This window comes from Berghia stephanieae, chromosome 11, assembly GCF_034508935.2.
Source record: "Berghia stephanieae isolate SIO BIC M18660-M18661 chromosome 11, UCSD_Bste_1.3, whole genome shotgun sequence".
Lineage (NCBI taxonomy): Eukaryota > Metazoa > Mollusca > Gastropoda > Nudibranchia > Aeolidiidae > Berghia > Berghia stephanieae.
Window position 1 is genome coordinate 4,580,234 of NC_088370.1, and position 19,714 is coordinate 4,599,947.

The window sequence follows — 19,714 nt, forward strand, 5'->3', positions numbered from 1 at the left end:
AGCTTTGCAGTTTAACAGTATCAGACTCAGTCTGTGATCTCTAAGTCAATAGTTTGATCCCACCATGGGATTCCTCTATTTATTTTTATTATATTTATTTTATTTTTTTATTTTTTTACATCATTTCTTGTCGTCAATTTCTAACTTTTTAAGAAATCTTGTTAAATCGTGATAATGACGAATCGATCAAAGACTCAATTAATTAATTTTTTCTCGTATTCACCCATTTGTCTTTATTATTATTATTATGATATTATCTGCCATTGTTAGTAACCGTCTGGTATACGTTGGGGTAAAGCGAATGCAGAATTTTCCAAGTTCATAAATGAAATGATATAGAATTATTATTAGATATCTGGATTTTTTGTTTCTTCTTGTTTTGGTTTTTTGTTGTGTTTTTCTTTCCTTTTTTCTTTTTTTCTTCTTTTTTTTTTTTTTTTTGGTTTCTATTTTGTTTAGTCTTTTTAGTTTTGTTTTTTAACAATTATTTTTGGTTTTTTTTTATTGGGGGTAGGGGGGGGGGGGAGGCAGGGTTTGTTTTCTGTTTTGCTTTTTGTTTTTGTTTGGTTTTGTTTTTTGTTTTATTTTGTTGGGTTTTGTTTGGTTTTGTTTTTGTTTTTTTGGCTTATTTATTTTGTTTAAAAGAATTTTATTTATTCCCCAGAATAGAGTAGAGTTTATCATTTTGAGGTGCAATTTTCAGAATCTACTTTACTCCAATCGTATTCCAGTTGTAGGTATTGGTCACGTGCCCACGCATTGTCAGTATTTTCTTGCTTACATTTACATATAATATTATTTCTATTTTATTTGCAAAGTTTAATTTTTTCCTCAGCCTTACTTACTTACTTACTTATATTGCTTGTGCTATGTTATCTTGCCATGCGAATTATTGCTTTTATTACAGCTTACGCAAAGACATACCCAATAACTGAAGCAGAATTATTCCATATATCTATACCTTGTGCAATCAAAGTTTTGTTTTTTTTTTCCCTTGTGTTCTCAAGAGATCAAAATGGATCATGAGATTTCCCTTGAGCTTGACAATCTAGTCCTTAATGCCATACAGAGTGTTTCTAAAGGTCTCATTTTGGGGGGGGGTTTTTTTTATTGGTTTTTTTTTTTTTTGTTCTGTTTTTTTTTTTTTTTTTTTTTTTGGGGGGGGGGGGGGGGGGGGTGTGACAATTATTTCTCCTGATTTTCCTTTTTCAACCAATCAAAATGTTTTGAGTTTCAAATTGCTTTTTTTAGTTTGAGCAAGTAGTTTTATATAAAGAACTTTGGTGCTTTGAGAATGTTATTGAATACACATTGATAACAAATAACTGGATGGGGTTTCTGGCCTCCCATAGTGGGAAGGGTGGCACTGACTGTGTCTTCTATCCCCCTATATCTGTTATCCAATTTGATTTCTGTCTTTGTCTTGGAATGAGATTACTTGTTTTTGTCCTGACCCTGGCCGGATACCCTGTGCTGGGAGGGAAACAGTCAAATTAATGTATAGTTAGTTTTTGGGAGATGATATTGTTTTCCTTGTAAATCATCGCTGTTTCGTATTGTTTGTCATTTTGAATGTATAGTGTAAGCATTTGAGTATATTCCTCTTAGTGGGATCATGTGCTGGTGTATGGGTGAGACATTTAGGTGATATCAAACTAAGTACACTGCCAGTGTGCTCTTGGAATCTACATATGTTCCCTATTTGAACCACTCCCCTCTGTCTTACTTTTTTTTCTCAAGTCCTTTTTATTGTACATCTAGAATCTTTTCACTATCCAATTTTCTTCCTTTATACTGGCGCTGATACTGATATGACCTAAATGTGTTGCAAGCGCCGTAAAACCCTTAAAAAACAAAACAATTAGGTACCAAATGATGAAAATAATCAGGGCAATTCCTCTATTATGTTTTAAACTCTAATGTTGAGGGAAAAGTCTGAATCCGGGCAATGGTGATCTCACCAAAATGTGTTGTTTATACTGATTTTATATGTGTATTTCTTGTCAGTATTTAAAAAAATGGGTGCCCAGTACTAAAAATGATATAAAATCTAGTCACAAGAGCATTTATTAACTTAACTCAAATGAGTGAATTCACGTAAGTGGAAAATGATTTTCCAAACTGGATACTTCTGTTTTTTTCCCCCATTTTTGAGATATTGAAGATTATTTCCATGAGAATCTCTCTTTAGGCTCATTATTTTATTGTGATTAAACCTCGCCTTACCACCGATAGGAAAATCGTCACATTCGTTACGATTCAGTCAATAATTTTCATATTCAGATTTCATTTTGTTATAGTTACAGCCATAAAAACTTGACATTGTGTTGCAGAGCTCGTTTTTCTGACCAAATATAGAATATACAACTCGTTACTACTCTGTTTGAAAAATCTATTTTTTTGTGTTGGGTTAATATGAAGTTTTGGGGTAAAATTTTGAAAATAGCTGGTAAGGAGAGCGTTAAACCTCGATTTTGGTATGAATTGAAGACAACTCACCTGTAAGTTGATACCTAAGATAAAGTTTATGTTTTAGTGGAAAAAAAATTGATATTTCAAGATTTGGAAAACCGCTTTTCAATTAATCTTGGCCATATCCCACCTCTACCTGAGTGCCATCTGTAGAAATGTATGCTTTTGATTTTAACCGCTGGAACACACTTATAGTGTTGCTTTTAACACATCTGCAATCACCTGTCCTCTACTTTATAAATAATTATAAATTTATTATGTCGTGTAATTTTTTGACACATTCTTAAAATACAGCTTAGGTTGTGTAGCTTTTTGTTGATTGGTTTGTTGGGTTTTTTTTTTCACTTTTGTTTTGCAACTTTTTATTTGTTTTATTTTTTTATCTTTGTATTTCTTGTTTGTTTGTCTGTTTTGTTTCTTTATTGCTTTTTGGATTTTTTTGTTTGTTTGTTTCTTCCTTTTGAATCATGTGCAATGAATGATTTGTTCTATTTTATTGAATTTTGCAATCCTGCTTTTAGCTTTATGATTCAGTGATGGACATTAAAAGAATTTTAACATATTACTATTATGCTGTTTTATTTCTCGCTTGTCCTCTTTGTTTAATTTTATCCTTGGGCACTATTGGCCCAAGAGTATTGTAGATTTTTAATTCTTAATTTGATTTGCTGTCATTGTGTTTTGTGTACTAGTACTATCTCAATTATTATATTATCATCACCATAATCATCATCATCATCATCATCATCATTGTCATACTCAAAATCATCAGTGTTAATATATTATTTTTATTCTTAGTGTTATTATCATCGTCATCGTCATCATCATCATCATCATCATCATCATCATCATGTCACGCAAGCGTCGTAAAACCCTTAAAAACAAACAAAAACAATATTTTTATTATTATTATTATTATTATTATTATTATTATTATTATTATTATTATTATTATATTATTATTATTATTATTATTTTATTATTATTATTATTATTTTTATCTTCATCATTATCACCATCATCACCATCATCATCATCATTACTATTGTTTCTGTTTTATCCTTTATTTTTAATGTTGTATGTTTTACATCACAGTTTGTCAGAAAACAAATTTTAAAATGTATTACAATTTTATAGGATCCACGAAAGATTGTTTTAAATGGTTTACGCATATTTTAGTAGTTGAAATGTTTAATTGTTTGGGTTTTTTATCAATATAATCAATGCATTTTCCCCCAATTTTGTCTTCTCACTATTTAAAACGATTTTTTTCACTTACTGGATACTTATTTATTTATTTATTTATTTATTTATTTATTTATTTATATATTTATTTATTTATTTATTTATATATTTATTTATTATATTTATCAATTTAATTATCTATGCATTTCGTCATTTATTTAGTTATTTGTTCATTAATTTATTTATTTTAATTAAATGATCATTTATAATGCATTTATTTATGTACTTATTTATCTATTAAATTTTTCATTCATTTCCCCTTTTCTTTTTTTTTGTTTTTTTTGGGGTTTTTTTGTTTTTGTTTTTTTTGGTTTGATAAAATGATTTATCGTGTCCCATGGTTCATGCTTCTTTAAATCCCCACCCCATTCCGTACCATGACATTCATTTTTTTCATGATTGAAATTGACAAGTTTTAACATGTCAAGATAAAATTATTTGATTTTTATGATAAAGAATGGCATTGTTCTAGCCTACTGATCCGTTGGTGTTGGCGTTTACTTTTTTCTTCTTTTCCTTTCCTTTTTTTTTCCTTCTTTATGTTTATGTGTGTGTGTGTGTGTGTGTGTGTGTGTGTGTGCGTGTGTGTGCGTGTGTGTGTGTGTGTGGTCAGTGCTTCCCATCATCCGTATTTTCCTGAAATAATGACAATAATGTCCCAGTTGAATCTGGTGTTCCTCAGGGCTCAGTCCTCGGTCCTACTCGTTTCTTTTTTTATATAATATACTAACGACTTGGCCGATGCTCTTGAATCAAAAGTCCGCCTTTTTGCAGATGAAACAATTGCATACTTGATAATAAAATCACAAGAAGATGGAGTATATTTGCAACACGATCTGGAGAAACTGGCAGTTTGGGAACAGAGGTACCGCATGGAGTTTCATCCAGAGTAATGCAATGTCATTTCCATCTCTAGAAAGAAATCTCCAGTTACACGTTATTACAAGCTACACAACTGCACATTAGAGCACATAACACCAGACAAATATTTAGGAATAACAATAAAATCAGACATCAAATGGGACGAGCACATCAACATCACAACAAAAGCAAATAGGACCCTGGACTTCCTTCGAAGAAATTTATTAAAGATTAAATCAACTGGGTGGGGTTCCCGACCTCCCTTAGTGGGCAGGGAGGTACTTACTGTGTCTTCTATCCCCCTATATCTGTTTTCCAACTTTCTTTCTCTCTTTGTCTTGAAATGAGATATTACTTGGTTTTGACATGGCCCTGGCTGGGAGGGAAACAGTCAAATGTATAGTTAGTTTTGGGTGATGATCTTTTTTTTCCTTGTAAAGCATCTCTCTGTTATGCACTGTATTATGTTTTGTTTACTTGTCATATATGATTTGTAAACATTTGAGTGTGTTCCTTTCAGTGGGGACCTGTGCGTAACGTCAGGATGTGACATTTAGGTGATCCCAAACTAAGTACTTTGATTGTGTGTCCTTGGAATCTACATATGTTTCCTATTTGAACCAATTCCCCTTAGTCTTACCTTTTCTTGGGTGCTTTAATTGTAATTCTAGAACGTTTTACTGTCTCATTTTCGTCCTTGTTACTGGCGCTGTTATGACTCTAATGTGTTACAAGCGCCGTAAAACCCTTTAAAACGAAAACAAAGAATAAATCAACAAGCCTAAAATCATTAGCTTGCAAGTCAATAGTTCAACCACAAATTGAATACGTATGCGCTATTTGGGATCCACACACAAAACACCTTGTTGATAAACTTGAGGCAGCACAGAGACGAGCTGCTCGTTTTGTTACGAGAAATTACGAGAAAACATCAAGTGTGAGCAGCATGATTGATCAACTAGAATGGAAGTCACTCCAAACTAGGAGGAAAGCAGCTCGAATGACCATGATGTATAAGATGAAGAACAACCTGGTGGCTACTTCAAATCCTGACCTCCAAACACCGACAGGAAGACCTTGGATTTCCCATATGGACAGTTTCATTCCCCTGACATCCACCAAAGACCAGAAAATTCCCATTTTACCCCAGAACCATCACAGTTTGGAACAATTTACCACAAGAAGTTACATCTGCACCCACTTTATATGTGACCCTTCGCCTCAAAACGGTATTAAGTCTGGTTGGTTAGGATGTTGAAAATTGAATTTATAGCCAGAAATATCAAGACTTGTGTTGAGTTTGTATGTTTTATTGAGGAGAATGGATACCATGTTTAGGGTGGTAATGCCAGCAATTTATATTTTTGACCAGTTTAACATTTAATTCGACTTCTAGGCATATGGTTCGTTCCGACATAATACCGTTTTGAGACGATGGGTCACATATTTATTTACAGAGCTTCTAGATCATTGCTGAATGTTCAACCTAATGTTATCGTTCATGTTAAAATATGCATGAGTGACGGTGGACATCAAAGGAAGATTCAAAAGATTTTGTCTTTTAGTATAATGTTTTGGGTGTAAATAAAGTTTCTGGGTGGGGATCCTGACCTCCCATAGTGGGCAGGGAGGTACATACTGTGTCTTCTATCCCCTTATATCTGTTATCCAACATGCGTTCTGTCTTTGTCTCGGAATGAGATTACTTGGTTTTGTCCTGGCACTGGCCGGAATCCTAGCTGGGAGGGAAACAGTCAAATGCAGTTATTGTTTTGGGAGATGATATTTTTTTCCTTGTAAATCATCTCTCTGTTATGTATTATTATTTTTACTTTGAATGTATAATGTAAGCATTTGAGTGTGTTCCTCTTTGTTGGATTTTGTGCTTGTGTCTGGATGAGACTTGTAGGTGATTTCAAACTAAGTACATTGGTGGTATGCTCTTGGAATCTACATCTGATCCCTATTTGTTCTCAATTCCCCTTTGTCTTACTTTCTCTTGGGTGCTTTAATTGTAATTCTAGAGCTTTTTACTATCCCATTTTCTTCCTTTTTACTGGCGCTGATATAACCTAAATGTGTTGCAAGCGCCGTAAAACCCTTAAAAAACAAAACAAACAAAACAAATAAAGTTTGATTTATTGGGTGGGTCTTTTGACCTCTCGTGGTAGGCAGTAGATCACTTCTATCACAATTTATGTTTCCTGAGTTGCTTTCTTTCTTTGCCTTGGAATGAGATTACTTGGTTTTGTCCTGGCCCTTGCCAACAGAGTCCTTGACCGAGAGGAAATAGTCAAATTTATAGTATTTTGGTGGGAGATATTATATCCCGTAGATCATCTCTCGGTTTGTACTAATATTTTTTTTTTGTTGTTTGTTTGTTTTGAACATACCATGGAAACATTTGAGTGTATTCCTTTTACTTTTAGTAGGTTCCTGTGCTTGTGTCTGGACGAGGCTTTTGGGTGATCTTAAACTAATTACCGTGAAAGTCGTGTGCTCTTGGAATCTTCATCGTTTCCTATTTGAACTGTTCTCCTTTGTCTTACTTTTTCTCTTGTGCTTTTAATTGTAAAGATTTAATTTAACGTCAATAGCCGTACTGTTGTGATGCATGCAATATCAAACCCAAAGCCAATTGAGTATTTTCTAGACAAAACTTAAGTCCAACTCCAAATATAACCTTTTATTGAGCAAAATTTTAAACAATGTCATTTCATCCATTCGTTGGTATTTTGATGGGAGTCTTCAGGGTGGTATTCTGTATAGTAGTGGCCGAGAGGAATGCTATTATATATATATATATATATATATATATATATATATATATATATATATATATATATATATATATATATATATATATATATATATATATATATATATATAAACATTTGAAAGATAATTAAGATAGTTTGACTTCTACAACGTTGTTGTCGAGCGTTGCTCTCATCAGGATGACAGCAACGCTCGACAACAACGTTGTAGAAGTCAAACTATCTTAATTATCTTTCAAATGTTTATAAATAGCCCCTTTTATACTAAAGTTGAGCACTATTATTTCATGGTTTTTGTTTTTATAATTTATATATATATATATATTATATATATATATATATATATATATATATATATATATATATATATATATATATATAGTAGAATACCTCCCTCGAGACGCCATCAAAATACCAATGAATTGATGAAACAACGTTAAAGAGGAGGAAATAACCAAATGAGGTGAGGATAATATAATATGTCTGTTTATAAATTGGACTGTTTGTGTGTGTTTATGTTGTCGTTGTTTTTGTTTTGTTTTTGTTTTTATTGTATTTTGTAGTGGGTAATAAAAGTGAACTTGATTTATAATGGGGAAATAAGATTCGGTGGCGGATGTTACTTTTACCAGTCATAATTTATTTTAGTCTTTCCTTGGCAATATCTTTTAAAGCTCTCTTGTTGACTTTCCCCGTCGGAATTACAGGGATTGTATCCACAGTGAAAACATGAGCAAGACTAAGCTTATCCTTATACTCGGTGTCCACTATCTGCTCGGCAAAGAATTCTTTCACCTCATCTTCCGTCAGATTCGAGTCCGGTTTTGGCTCGACAAATCCACAAAACAACACGCCGCCATCTTTGCTGTCCATATCTGCGATAGCAATGACGCTAGAATTCTGAACACGCGGGCATTTGTTCAAGATGGTTTCCAGCCATGAGAGGTAAATGATGACCCCATTTATAGAAGTGACGTCACCCTGGCGTCAATAGCAATACAGCCGTCCATCAGAAAGGAGCTTTCCACGATCTCCGGTTCTAAACCAGCCGTCGTCGGTGAGTAGTCTGGGTTGAAGGTTTGAACTCGAAGCTTCCACATTATAATACTCCTTGATGATCTGATCGCCTGAGGAGAATAATGTATTTTACAAAATAAACTTGAGCCTTTTTTAAATGTCGAATACCCACTAAATATACTCAAAGCGTTATACAAAGTGTCCTAAACCTCCAACAGCAACACTTGGTATGGCGCTTGGAACATGCTATCACAATTTGATTTTTATATGGGATAGACAAAGACCACGCTGTGTTGTTACTGTTACCGAGTGCAGTGGGAAAATGTATTGAAAGAGCTTTTTAAGGACTCTTCACGTTGATTAATCTGGTATTATGTCGGGGATGGACGAGGTGAACAAAATGTGACCTACCAAAACAGGATTATGTCGGGATGGATGGATGGACAGGTGAACAAAATGTGATCTACCGCCTCAAAACAGGATTATGTCGGGATGGATGGATGGACAGGTGAACAAAATGTGATCTACCGCCTCAAAACAGGATTATGTCAGAGTGGTTTAGATGCTAAAAATAGATTTTGAAGTCTAAAATATTAAACGTGTTCAGTTTAAATTTTTGTTGTTGTATCAGTTAGGTCGTGGGTTCGAGCCCCCATCGCCGCGAATAAAATTTTTATTTTCTATTATCTTCTGGCACTTTTCTACTCTTTTTATTTTCTGTTATTATCAACATAAGTGCCTGCTCCACTCACTTTTCTGACATAATATTATAACCTCTTCTTCAAATTCAAATCCAGTGAGTGAAACTTTGTCCTAACATTCCTGTTTCAAACAGCTACATTCCCGATGTGTCCATACTTTGTGGACGCCTTTTAACCAGTTAACTGCCGCACGTATGAGAGTAAAGGCACGTATTTAAAAATTTGATCAGAAAATTTGTCCTTCAAATATCGATTGATTTAAATTACCCTCATGTCGGCAAAAAGTCTTAAACCTTGGACAAGCGAAGTAATAATACCATATCCTATTAATTTTTTTTTAGCTTTGGGAATGTTCAATGGCCACGTAAGTCTTCTTGATTTTGGAAGAATAATTATTAATTTTACAACGGTTTGAATCGTCCACCCATCAATCCAGTAAAACTAATTTTCGACAACTCACATTTTACATAAATCTCCCCATCTTCTCCTGGATCCAGAGCGTTCCCATCCTCGCCCACCACTTTGATGTGAATGTCATTCCTGTAAATAGTTCCACTGAAGAAATCCCCGAAATCACAGTTTGGTTCTTTGATGACACCGACTGTAAAAAGTCCACCTTCAGAACACCCATAGGACACAACCAGGAAATGACACAACAGCCCTACCGCCTTGTACAGGTCCTGAAAACAGAATTTAGGGGAAAACTTATTTTATTTTCGTAGTTTTCTGGGGGGGGGGGGGGGTGTGGATAGTTGCTTTTATTCATTTAAAACATCATACCAAAAAACAAAGACAACACCATCCCAGTCGATTTTAAACGGATTTTTATTTTTGTTTTGTCAGGCATTTTATTCATACTCACCATTTTAGATTCTTGCATAACACGCTGCCTAATAATTTGTCAATTTGAGCCCATTTGAGACTCGTCATTCCTGGGTTTGACCTCCCATGGTGGGCAGAAGGTCACTTGCTGTGTCTTATTATATCCTTCCATAAATGGTTTCTAAGTTGCTTCCTGTCTTGGTCTTGTAGTGGGATCCCTTGTTTTCTGCCCTGCCCCTTGCCAGATGTCGTGATTCAAACCACACTCAGACTTTTTCTCACGGTCCCAACAGCATAATGTTATCTCACTGCATTCTTCTTCAAATACCAAGTTTGTGCCAGACATCGATGATCATGGTACGCCATTCATCTCTCTGATCAGATAACCTCAGAAAACTAATATTACTCTTCTCTTTCTTTGCCACCCAGCTGTTCAAACTATTCAAATATGTTTTTCTTGGTCTACCTTTACTCTTTTACCCTCTATCTTTCTGTGAAAGCAAGATGTTCGATTTAGGTCCCCTAAAAATTGCATTTGTCTTTTTCTTATTGCACGAATTAATAACCTTTTAGTTTCCGCTTGCTATAATACTTCTTCATTAGTTTTCTTCTCTGTCCATGAAATTCTTAACATCCTTCTGAGAAACCACATTTCTGCTGCCTCCAGTTTCTTTCTTATGTCTTCTGTAATTGTCCAGCTTTCGCTGCCATATAATAATACTGACCATACATAGGCCTTCAAAACCCTATGTTTTGTTGTCTTGAGATATTGTGGTTTTTAAAAATTAGACTCATTTCATTAAAACTATCTTCAGCTATTGCAATTCTTCGTTTTATTTCTGTGTTACATCTGTTATCTCACTGCATACATTACAGAAAACTAAGAAAATAATCTTTTCCAGACGCACTCGAAACTACTGAGATCAAAGCCACGTCGCAACCTATTAACCACGTTTATGACGCCGCTAACATTAATAACCAGCTATAATATCACATCTACCTAATCTTACCACATAGTTATGATCCCGCTGGTTGCTCATCTAACAACCGACCCCGAATAACCGAGACTCTAAATTGTGAATCTGATTGTTCCGGCCCAGATAATAAATAAATATATATATATATATATATATATATATATATATATATATATATATATATATATATATATATATATATATATATATATATATATATATATATATATATGAGTGTTGGTGGGTACTTGTAGGTACGAGAGTGCTCGATAATGTTGGTTAGAGCTAATATAAAATAGGAATGGATTCACTCACTTATATGGCCGAAACACATGTTTCTGTATGTTTCGGCCATATAGGTGATTGAATCCATTCATATTATATATATATATATATATATATATATATATATATATATAATATATATATATATATATATGTGTGTGTGTGTGTGTGTGTGTGTGTGTGTGTGTGTGTGTGTGTGTGTGTGTTCCCGATTTGAGCCATTCCCCTCTGTCTTTTCTCGTGTACTTTCGATTGTGAATCTATAATTTTTGTTTAACCCGTATTTTTCCATTTCACTAGTGCTGAAATGACCTAAATTATTATTGAGCTTTAATAATTGAGCTTTCTATAGCGCAATATCCACTAAATGTGCTCAAAGCGCTTTACAAGGGTCCCTGGTCAACAGCAACATTTAACATGTAGGAAGGGACATGGCGCCTGCTACGCGACATTATAATTTTTCGGACCCAGACAACGCTGTTAACGGTACTCATTTTACACCTGAGTACGGTGAGAGAATGTGAGTAAAGAGCCTTCTCCAAGGACTCAACTATGCGCCGAGCGCGAGGCTCGAACCCTGGACCTTCCGATCCGAAAGCGAGTGTCATACCACTAGACCATATAGCCGCACAAATTATGTGTGTCAAGCGTCGTAAAACCCTTTTTAAAAAACACACACAAAAAAAAAAAACCGACTCGTCAGCCAAGTCGAAAATGAAACTTTAATGTCGGGAGACCTTCCGAAAGCTCCTACATCCCCAATATTCTTGTTTTTATAATGTTTTAGTGGGATGTTTGGGAGGGGGGAAACTACTAGAACATTATATTTAAAAAAAAGTTTCCCCCTTCCCAAACCCCCTACTAGAACATTATAAACCCCCCCCCCCCCCCTCCCAAACCCCCTACTAGAACAAGAATACTGGGGATGTAGGAGCTTTCGGAAGGCCTCCCCTAATTCATGATATTAATCTTAAGTTACAAACCTGCCGGACGGTTTCTCCACCGGTGGCTATGTACATCACCTTGTGCTCCGGTGGATTTCGCTCATACTCATCTACGAGGCGAATAACATCGTTTGGCATCAAAGCAACGCCTTGACACTGGGTCGTGGAGACTAAGTCCCATATCTGTTTGGGCGTTTCGATTGTCTGATTGTTGAAAGCGTCCTATAAGGTCAAAGGTCAATAAAAGATAAAAGGTTATTAAGTTCACTGACTGGTCAACCATGCGTCATCAAATCACAGACCTAAACAAGTAAAATATTCACATAATATGATTTATATAGCATTACATTTCCACCATTCTGCTATTCTCGATGAAGAAAATTGAAATTATATGGAAAATATAATAAGCCTTTGATTATTTTTAAATCCCTCCCTCAAATTCTAAATATACTCAAAGTTATAATTTTTAAAATATCCCAAACTTTTCACTTTGATGCTTATGATTATTATATTATGAGTTACAGTGTAATCCCCCGTTTGTTTCTCAATATTCTATTACGTAGGGATTGTGTAAATGTGCTCTTGCAGTAATCATCATCATCATCAACATCATCATCATCATCATCATCATCATCTTCTTCTTCTTCTTCTTCTTCTTCTTCTTCTTCTTCTTCTTCTTCTTCTTCTTCTTCTTCTTCTTCTTCTTCTTCTTCTTCTTTTTCTTCATTATGAATACCATCATTTTAAAAAAAATTTCTTTTACCTGTAAGACTCGACACGACCCACAGGCAATGAAGTCTGAAGGGAAACCTCCCAGTAGTGTTGGGTTATTTGATCGCTTTTACTCGATCGACGACCGAGCGCCAAGCCACGAGTCAGTGCTCGATCTCAATGCCGGAAGAGCGAGTTAGTAAAACGATCACTCGATCGTAAAACGATCAGGCGGGTTGTGAGCTTGAGACGATCTTGACACGTGAGACGAGCTTGAGACGATCAGGATTCGAGCGAGCGGAGGGGTAACGAGTGTTTCGAATCATTTCAAATTCAAACGATCACAGTTTGCCATCCGATACCAATCGCCAATGTTTGCACACGGTAGTCTGTGGTTCTTCCACAGCCCTCACTCCTTGTCAGATGTTAGTGTGTCTGGGTGGCAGTGGCAGGGAAATTCGTATAGGTGTATCACGCGTGTGTGACAAGACTTCATTAAACCTACTAAAGTTTGACTATCACACACACACACACACACACACGCACACACTAAGGCTATTTCTATGACACACACGCATCCCTCTATCAATGAACACTCCTACAGTAGTGCGGCTATGTGGTCTAGTCATGACGTAACTATAGGTAGTACTCTAGTCGACCATGGGTCTCGTGCATTATAATGGTCTAGTGGTATGACACCCGCTTTGGGATCGGAAAGTCCTGGGTTCAAGCCTCGCGCTCGGTGCATAGTTGAGTCTTTGGACAAGGCTCTTTACTCACATTCTCTCACCGTACTCAGGTGTAAAATGAGTACCTGGCCGTTAACAGCGTTGTCTTTGTCTGAAAAATTGTAATATCGCCTAACAGGCGGCATGTCCCGTCCTTCATATTAAATGTTGCTGTTGACCGGGGACCCCTTTACAAAGCGCTTTGATCACATTTAGTGGATATTGTAAAGCTCAATTTTTTAAAGTAAAACATTAGCTTTGAATATGGAATGTTTCAATTTTAGATGCCTGTGTATTCTTTGTTAGTTCCCATCATCATCATCATCATCATCATCATCATCATCATCATCATCATCATCAGGGGCAGCGGTACGGTCTTTGGTTGGCACCCGAAAGGTACCGAGTTCGATCACCCGCCGCTGAGTGGTCTTGAGCAAGTCACCTTGCCCTAACTAAATTTGCGGCGCTGCACTGCGGCTATCGCTTGGGTTATTCCAGTCTTCCCTTAGAATAGACCCGAAAGACGAATCTCCCCTATGGGATGAATAAAGGGAATTATGTTTAATTTATTTATCATCACCATCATATCAGCGGGATCATCATCATCACCACCACCACCACCACCACCCTAATAATAATGGATAAAATAAATATCAACACATTTCAATGTAATAATCAATCTAAAATCAATCAGTGCTCCTAAAAGACCCTTTGATTTCTTTGTCTAATTCGTTCCATACTTTTGGAGTCCCGACAAAGATTTTCAGCTAACTATAGTTTATATATGGGAATATTAATCAGTCGTTTATATTGGAATCGGAGTTGTCTAGCAGGTGTATTAGTTCAAAGCGCATTTCCAAGGATTTACCATGCTCAATGAACTTCACAATATTTAATTTAATTTATTCCTCCGGCACGCCATATCGACCATACATCCATTTCGTACAGTAGGTACCGATCGCTGTTTGGAGTCTTTTTGTATTAAAGCTCTTTACAATACCCGTCATTGCTTATAAGATAAGAATACATTCACACCTGAGTCAAGTGCCTGACACACGGACTTAACGTCTGGATCACAATTTTTAACAATCACTGTCACTCATCCGGCCATTGACAAGGCTTGATTTTGTGACAAGAGACACCGTACCACTGAGCGACCGAACAAATAATCACCATCTGCGCCATCGTCATCATCATCATCATCATTATCATCATCCTCATCACAGCCGTAACAGCCAGCAAAACCACAATCATATCTTCTTCGGGTCCGGTCTATCCGTGTGGGGGGTGGGGGTGGAACTGGAATCTGCTAAAGTATTATCATTTTTTAAACAGAAACACGATAATCATCATCATCATCATCATCATCATCATCATCATCATCATCATCATCCATTGTCGTCGGCATCGTTATCATCGTGTCCGGGCAATCCGTGTGTGTCTGGGTGTGGAACCTGCTAAATATTATTATTATCTACCTACCTAATAAAAACACACCATTCTTGTTCATTTATTTTTCAAATAATGAAATGAAAGGCACGACCTTTCCCGCACACACACAAGAGGCGATGACGACCAGTGACAAATTATGGGAGGTGGGGGCGGCCGACAACTTTTGGCGCGACATAAATATGAAATGTTAAGGTGACAGCGGGATGATGGTGGTGGGAAGGGGGGGGGGGGGGTCTCAACCCTTCACCATCAACAACTGTTTGATGGCGTGTGTGTGTGTGTGTGTGTGTGTGTGTGTGTGTGTATGTGTGTGTGTGATGCGACGAACGATCATAATCAAGGCTGCCAGACAGCCAGATTTCTTCTTTCCCAAGTAGTCAAATAGACCCCAAATAGCCAAACACCACAAGCATTCTGACTCCCTTGAAAAACTCATTTGTTTTGATTAACAAAACAATCGACTACAGTTGGATAAACTTATCTTTTCATTTTTTTTTAAATAAAAGATTTTTTTTTTAAATGAATAATAATAGAAAAGCGTTTCTTAGTAACCAATTTTGAACTTGGCCATCTGGCAGCCCCCATCATAACCAGCTGCAGTCAAGCCAGCCACAGACATAAGAGAGGGAGGGGTATGTGAAGTTTCCTGTGGCAAACGAGTTACTCGTGTTTTTTTTTTTTTCAAACGAATCACTGCTCGATGACGTCACTGACTTGAAACCCGCCCGAAACCGACTCGATTTTAGAGGACTCGATCGAAAACCCGCTCGATTTGATCGTTTCAAACTCGACCCAGCACTACCTCCCAGCCATCCAAGTGGGCGATTATTTAGTTGTAGAAGATCTCTCCCCTGCTTCCCTATCGAACGACCGGCATCCAGAATTTCTTGATGGGTCCTCGGCACCAGTGTTGGGTTATTTGATCGCTTTTACTCGATCGACGACCGAGCGCCAAGCCACGAGTCAGTGCTCGATCTCAATGCCGGAAGAGCGAGTTAGTAAAACGATCACTCGATCGTAAAACGATCAGGCGGGTTGTGAGCTTGAGACGATCTTGACACGTGAGACGAGCTTGAGACGATCAGGATTCGAGCGAGCGGAGGGGTAACGAGTGTTTCGAATCATTTCAAATTCAAACGATCACAGTTTGCCATCCGATACCAATCGCCAATGTTTGCACACGGTAGTCTGTGGTTCTTCCACAGCCCTCACTCCTTGTCAGATGTTAGTGTGTCTGGGTGGCAGTGGCAGGGAAATTCGTATAGGTGTATCACGCGTGTGTGACAAGACTTCATTAAACCTACTAAAGTTTGACTATCACACACACACACACACACACACACACACACACACACACACACACACTAAGGCTATTTCTATGACACACACGCATCCCTCTATCAATGAACACTCCTACAGTAGTGCGGCTATGTGGTCTAGTCATGACGTAACTATAGGTAGTACTCTAGTCGACCATGGGTCTCGTGCATTATAATGGTCTAGTGGTATGACACCCGCTTTGGGATCGGAAAGTCCTGGGTTCAAGCCTCGCGCTCGGTGCATAGTTGAGTCTTTGGACAAGGCTCTTTACTCACATTCTCTCACCGTACTCAGGTGTAAAATGAGTACCTGGCCGTTAACAGCGTTGTCTTTGTCTGAAAAATTGTAATATCGCCTAACAGGCGGCATGTCCCGTCCTTCATATTAAATGTTGCTGTTGACCGGGGACCCCTTTACAAAGCGCTTTGATCACATTTAGTGGATATTGTAAAGCTCAATTTTTTAAAGTAAAACATTAGCTTTGAATATGGAATGTTTCAATTTTAGATGCCTGTGTATTCTTTGTTAGTTCCCATCATCATCATCATCATCATCATCATCATCAGGGGCAGCGGTACGGTCTTTGGTTGGCACCCGAAAGGTACCGAGTTCGATCACCCGCCGCTGAGTGGTCTTGAGCAAGTCACCTTGCCCTAACTAAATTTGCGGCGCTGCACTGCGGCTATCGCTTGGGTTATTCCAGTCTTCCCTTAGAATAGACCCGAAAGACGAATCTCCCCTATGGGATGAATAAAGGGAATTATGTTTAATTTATTTATCATCACCATCATATCAGCGGGATCATCATCATCACCACCACCACCATCACCACCCTAATAATAATGGATAAAATAAATATCAACACATTTCAATGTAATAATCAATCTAAAATCAATCAGTGCTCCTAAAAGACCCTTTGATTTCTTTGTCTAATTCGTTCCATACTTTTGGAGTCCCGACAAAGAAAGATTTTCAGCTAACTATAGTTTATATATGGGAATATTAATCAGTCGTTTATATTGGAATCGGAGTTGTCTAGCAGGTGTATTAGTTCAAAGCGCATTTCCAAGGATTTACCATGCTCAATGAACTTCACAATATTTAATTTAATTTATTCCTCCGGCACGCCATATCGACCATACATCCATTTCGTACAGTAGGTACCGATCGCTGTTTGGAGTCTTTTTGTATTAAAGCTCTTTACAATACCCGTCATTGCTTATAAGATAAGAATACATTCACACCTGAGTCAAGTGCCTGACACACGGACTTAACGTCTGGATCACAATTTTTAACAATCACTGTCACTCATCCGGCCATTGACAAGGCTTGATTTTGTGACAAGAGACACCGTACCACTGAGCGACCGAACAAATAATCACCATCTGCGCCATCGTCATCATCATCATCATCATTATCATCATCCTCATCACAGCCGTAACAGCCAGCAAAACCACAATCATCATCTTCGGGTCCGGTCTATCCGTGTGGGGGGTGGGGGTGGAACCTGCTAAAGTATTTCATTTTTTAAACAGAAACACGAGAATCATCATCATCATCATCATCATCATTGTCATCCATTGTCGTCGGCATCGTTATCATCGTGTCCGGGCAATCCGTGGGTGTCTGGGTGTGGAACCTGCTAAATATTATTATTATCTACCTACCTAATAAAAACACACCATCCTTGTTCATTTATTTTTCAAATAATGAAATGAAAGGCACGACCTTTCCCGCACACACAAGAGGCGATGACGACCAGTGACAAATTATGGGAGGTGGGGGCGGCCGACAACTTTTGGCGCGACATAAATATGAAATGTTAAGGTGACAGCGGGATGATGGTGGTGGGAGGGGGGGGGGTCTCAACCCTTCACTATCAACAACTGTTTGATGGCGTGTGTGTGTGTGTGTGTGTGTGTGTGTGTGTATGTGTGTGTGATGCGACGAACGATCATAATCAAGGCTGCCAGACAGCCAGATTTCTTCTTGCCCAAGTAGTCAAATAGACCTCAAATAGCATTCTGACTCCCTTGAAAAACTCATTTGTTTTGATTAACAAAACAATCGACTACAGTTGGATAAACTTATCTTTTCATTTTTTTTAAATAAAAGATTTTTTTTTAAATGAATAATAATAGAAAAGCGTTTCTTAGTAACCAATTTTGAACTTGGCCATCTGGCAGCCCCCATCATAACCAGCTGCAGTCAAGCCAGCCACAGACATAAGAGAGGGAGGGGTATGTGAAGTTTCCTGTGGCAAACGAGTTACTCGTGTTTTTTTTTTTTTTTCAAACGAATCACTGCTCGATGACGTCACTGACTCGAAACCCGCCCGAAACCGACTCGATTTTAGAGGACTCGATCGAAAACCCGCTCGATTTGATCGTTTCAAACTCGACCCAACTTGTTGAATCCTGTTGACCCGGAAGTGCAGAGTAAAACCACAAGGTCGGATGGTTCACATTCGGATTGATAACATCCGGTTTCATCTCTGAGAAGTTTGAGAGCTTCAAGAAATGATTGGTTAGTTGGAAAATGATTAACGCTTTTTTCGTCTGCCTGTTGTTGTCGTAGTTCCTGTTCATTTTCGTGTACCTCCCGTTGAGGATGATGCTCTTGTTGTTTCTCTTCAAGTTTTGTCATTGATGATGACTTCCGGTCGCAGATGATAACTTTTCTGATGGTCGGGGCATTTGGAATGGTAACATCGTGGGCAATGTCTGCAAGGATGGCAGTTTTGTTTGGTGGCGATGAGGTTTGATTCAGCGAGAGATAATTCGAGAAGATTTTCTTTGGAGCGTTGTTAGGCCTAGCAGAAAAGATTACTCCGGTGCAATGACTAATTCGTGCTGTATGCCAAAAATCGCTACCGTCTGTTTCTATTGTCTGTGAAAGTCAACAAATTCAGCAAAGCTTTAGTCTGTGAGGTTAAATAAATTGATGATGATGATGATGACGTTGGTGGCGGTGGTGGTGGTGAAGAAGAAGAAGAACAAGAACAACAAGAACAAGAAGAAGAAGAAGTTTCTATCTTGGATAGAGTCGATACTTTGTTCTGATTTCTCTGTCCAAGCAGCACTGATTGGCTGGGGCTTTTTTTAAAGCTGATGGAAAATATGTACTTTGCGACCAGCGTCCTATCAAAAGGTTATGACGTAATTGTGAGTGTCAATTTTACCACAGATACTGGAAAGCACGTGGGTTTTTTTTTTAAATTTACAAATTATTTACAGTGCTCTGACAAAAACACTTTTTTTTGGTCAGAAAATGTTAAACTTCAAATATTGATTAATTAAGATGAGGTGGTCGAATGGTTATGGCATTGAGAAGTGATCCAGGTTCGAGCCCCTCTTAAGGCACTTCCGTTTTTTCACTTATTAACTGATTAGATTATTAACT

General features: G+C 37.4%; 1 protein-coding gene across 1 annotated transcript in view; it reads right to left on the bottom strand.

The window, feature by feature from the left end:
* Positions 1 to 8,329: 8,329 nt before the first annotated feature.
* The window catches only part of LOC144957227 (long-chain-fatty-acid--CoA ligase FadD13-like), a 15,178-nt gene continuing 3,793 nt past the window's right edge, over positions 8,330 to 19,714 (bottom strand). The window contains exons 4-9 of the mRNA XM_078888299.1: positions 18,715 to 19,201; positions 15,795 to 15,896; positions 12,865 to 12,911; positions 12,141 to 12,323; positions 9,534 to 9,753; positions 8,330 to 8,482 (exon numbers count right to left, since the gene is read on the bottom strand). Coding sequence (XP_078744425.1) covers positions 8,343 to 8,482; positions 9,534 to 9,753; positions 12,141 to 12,323; positions 12,865 to 12,911; positions 15,795 to 15,896; positions 18,715 to 19,201 — 1,179 coding nt within the window. The 3' untranslated portion in view covers positions 8,330 to 8,342. The remainder of the gene's footprint in view (positions 8,483 to 9,533; positions 9,754 to 12,140; positions 12,324 to 12,864; positions 12,912 to 15,794; positions 15,897 to 18,714; positions 19,202 to 19,714) is intronic.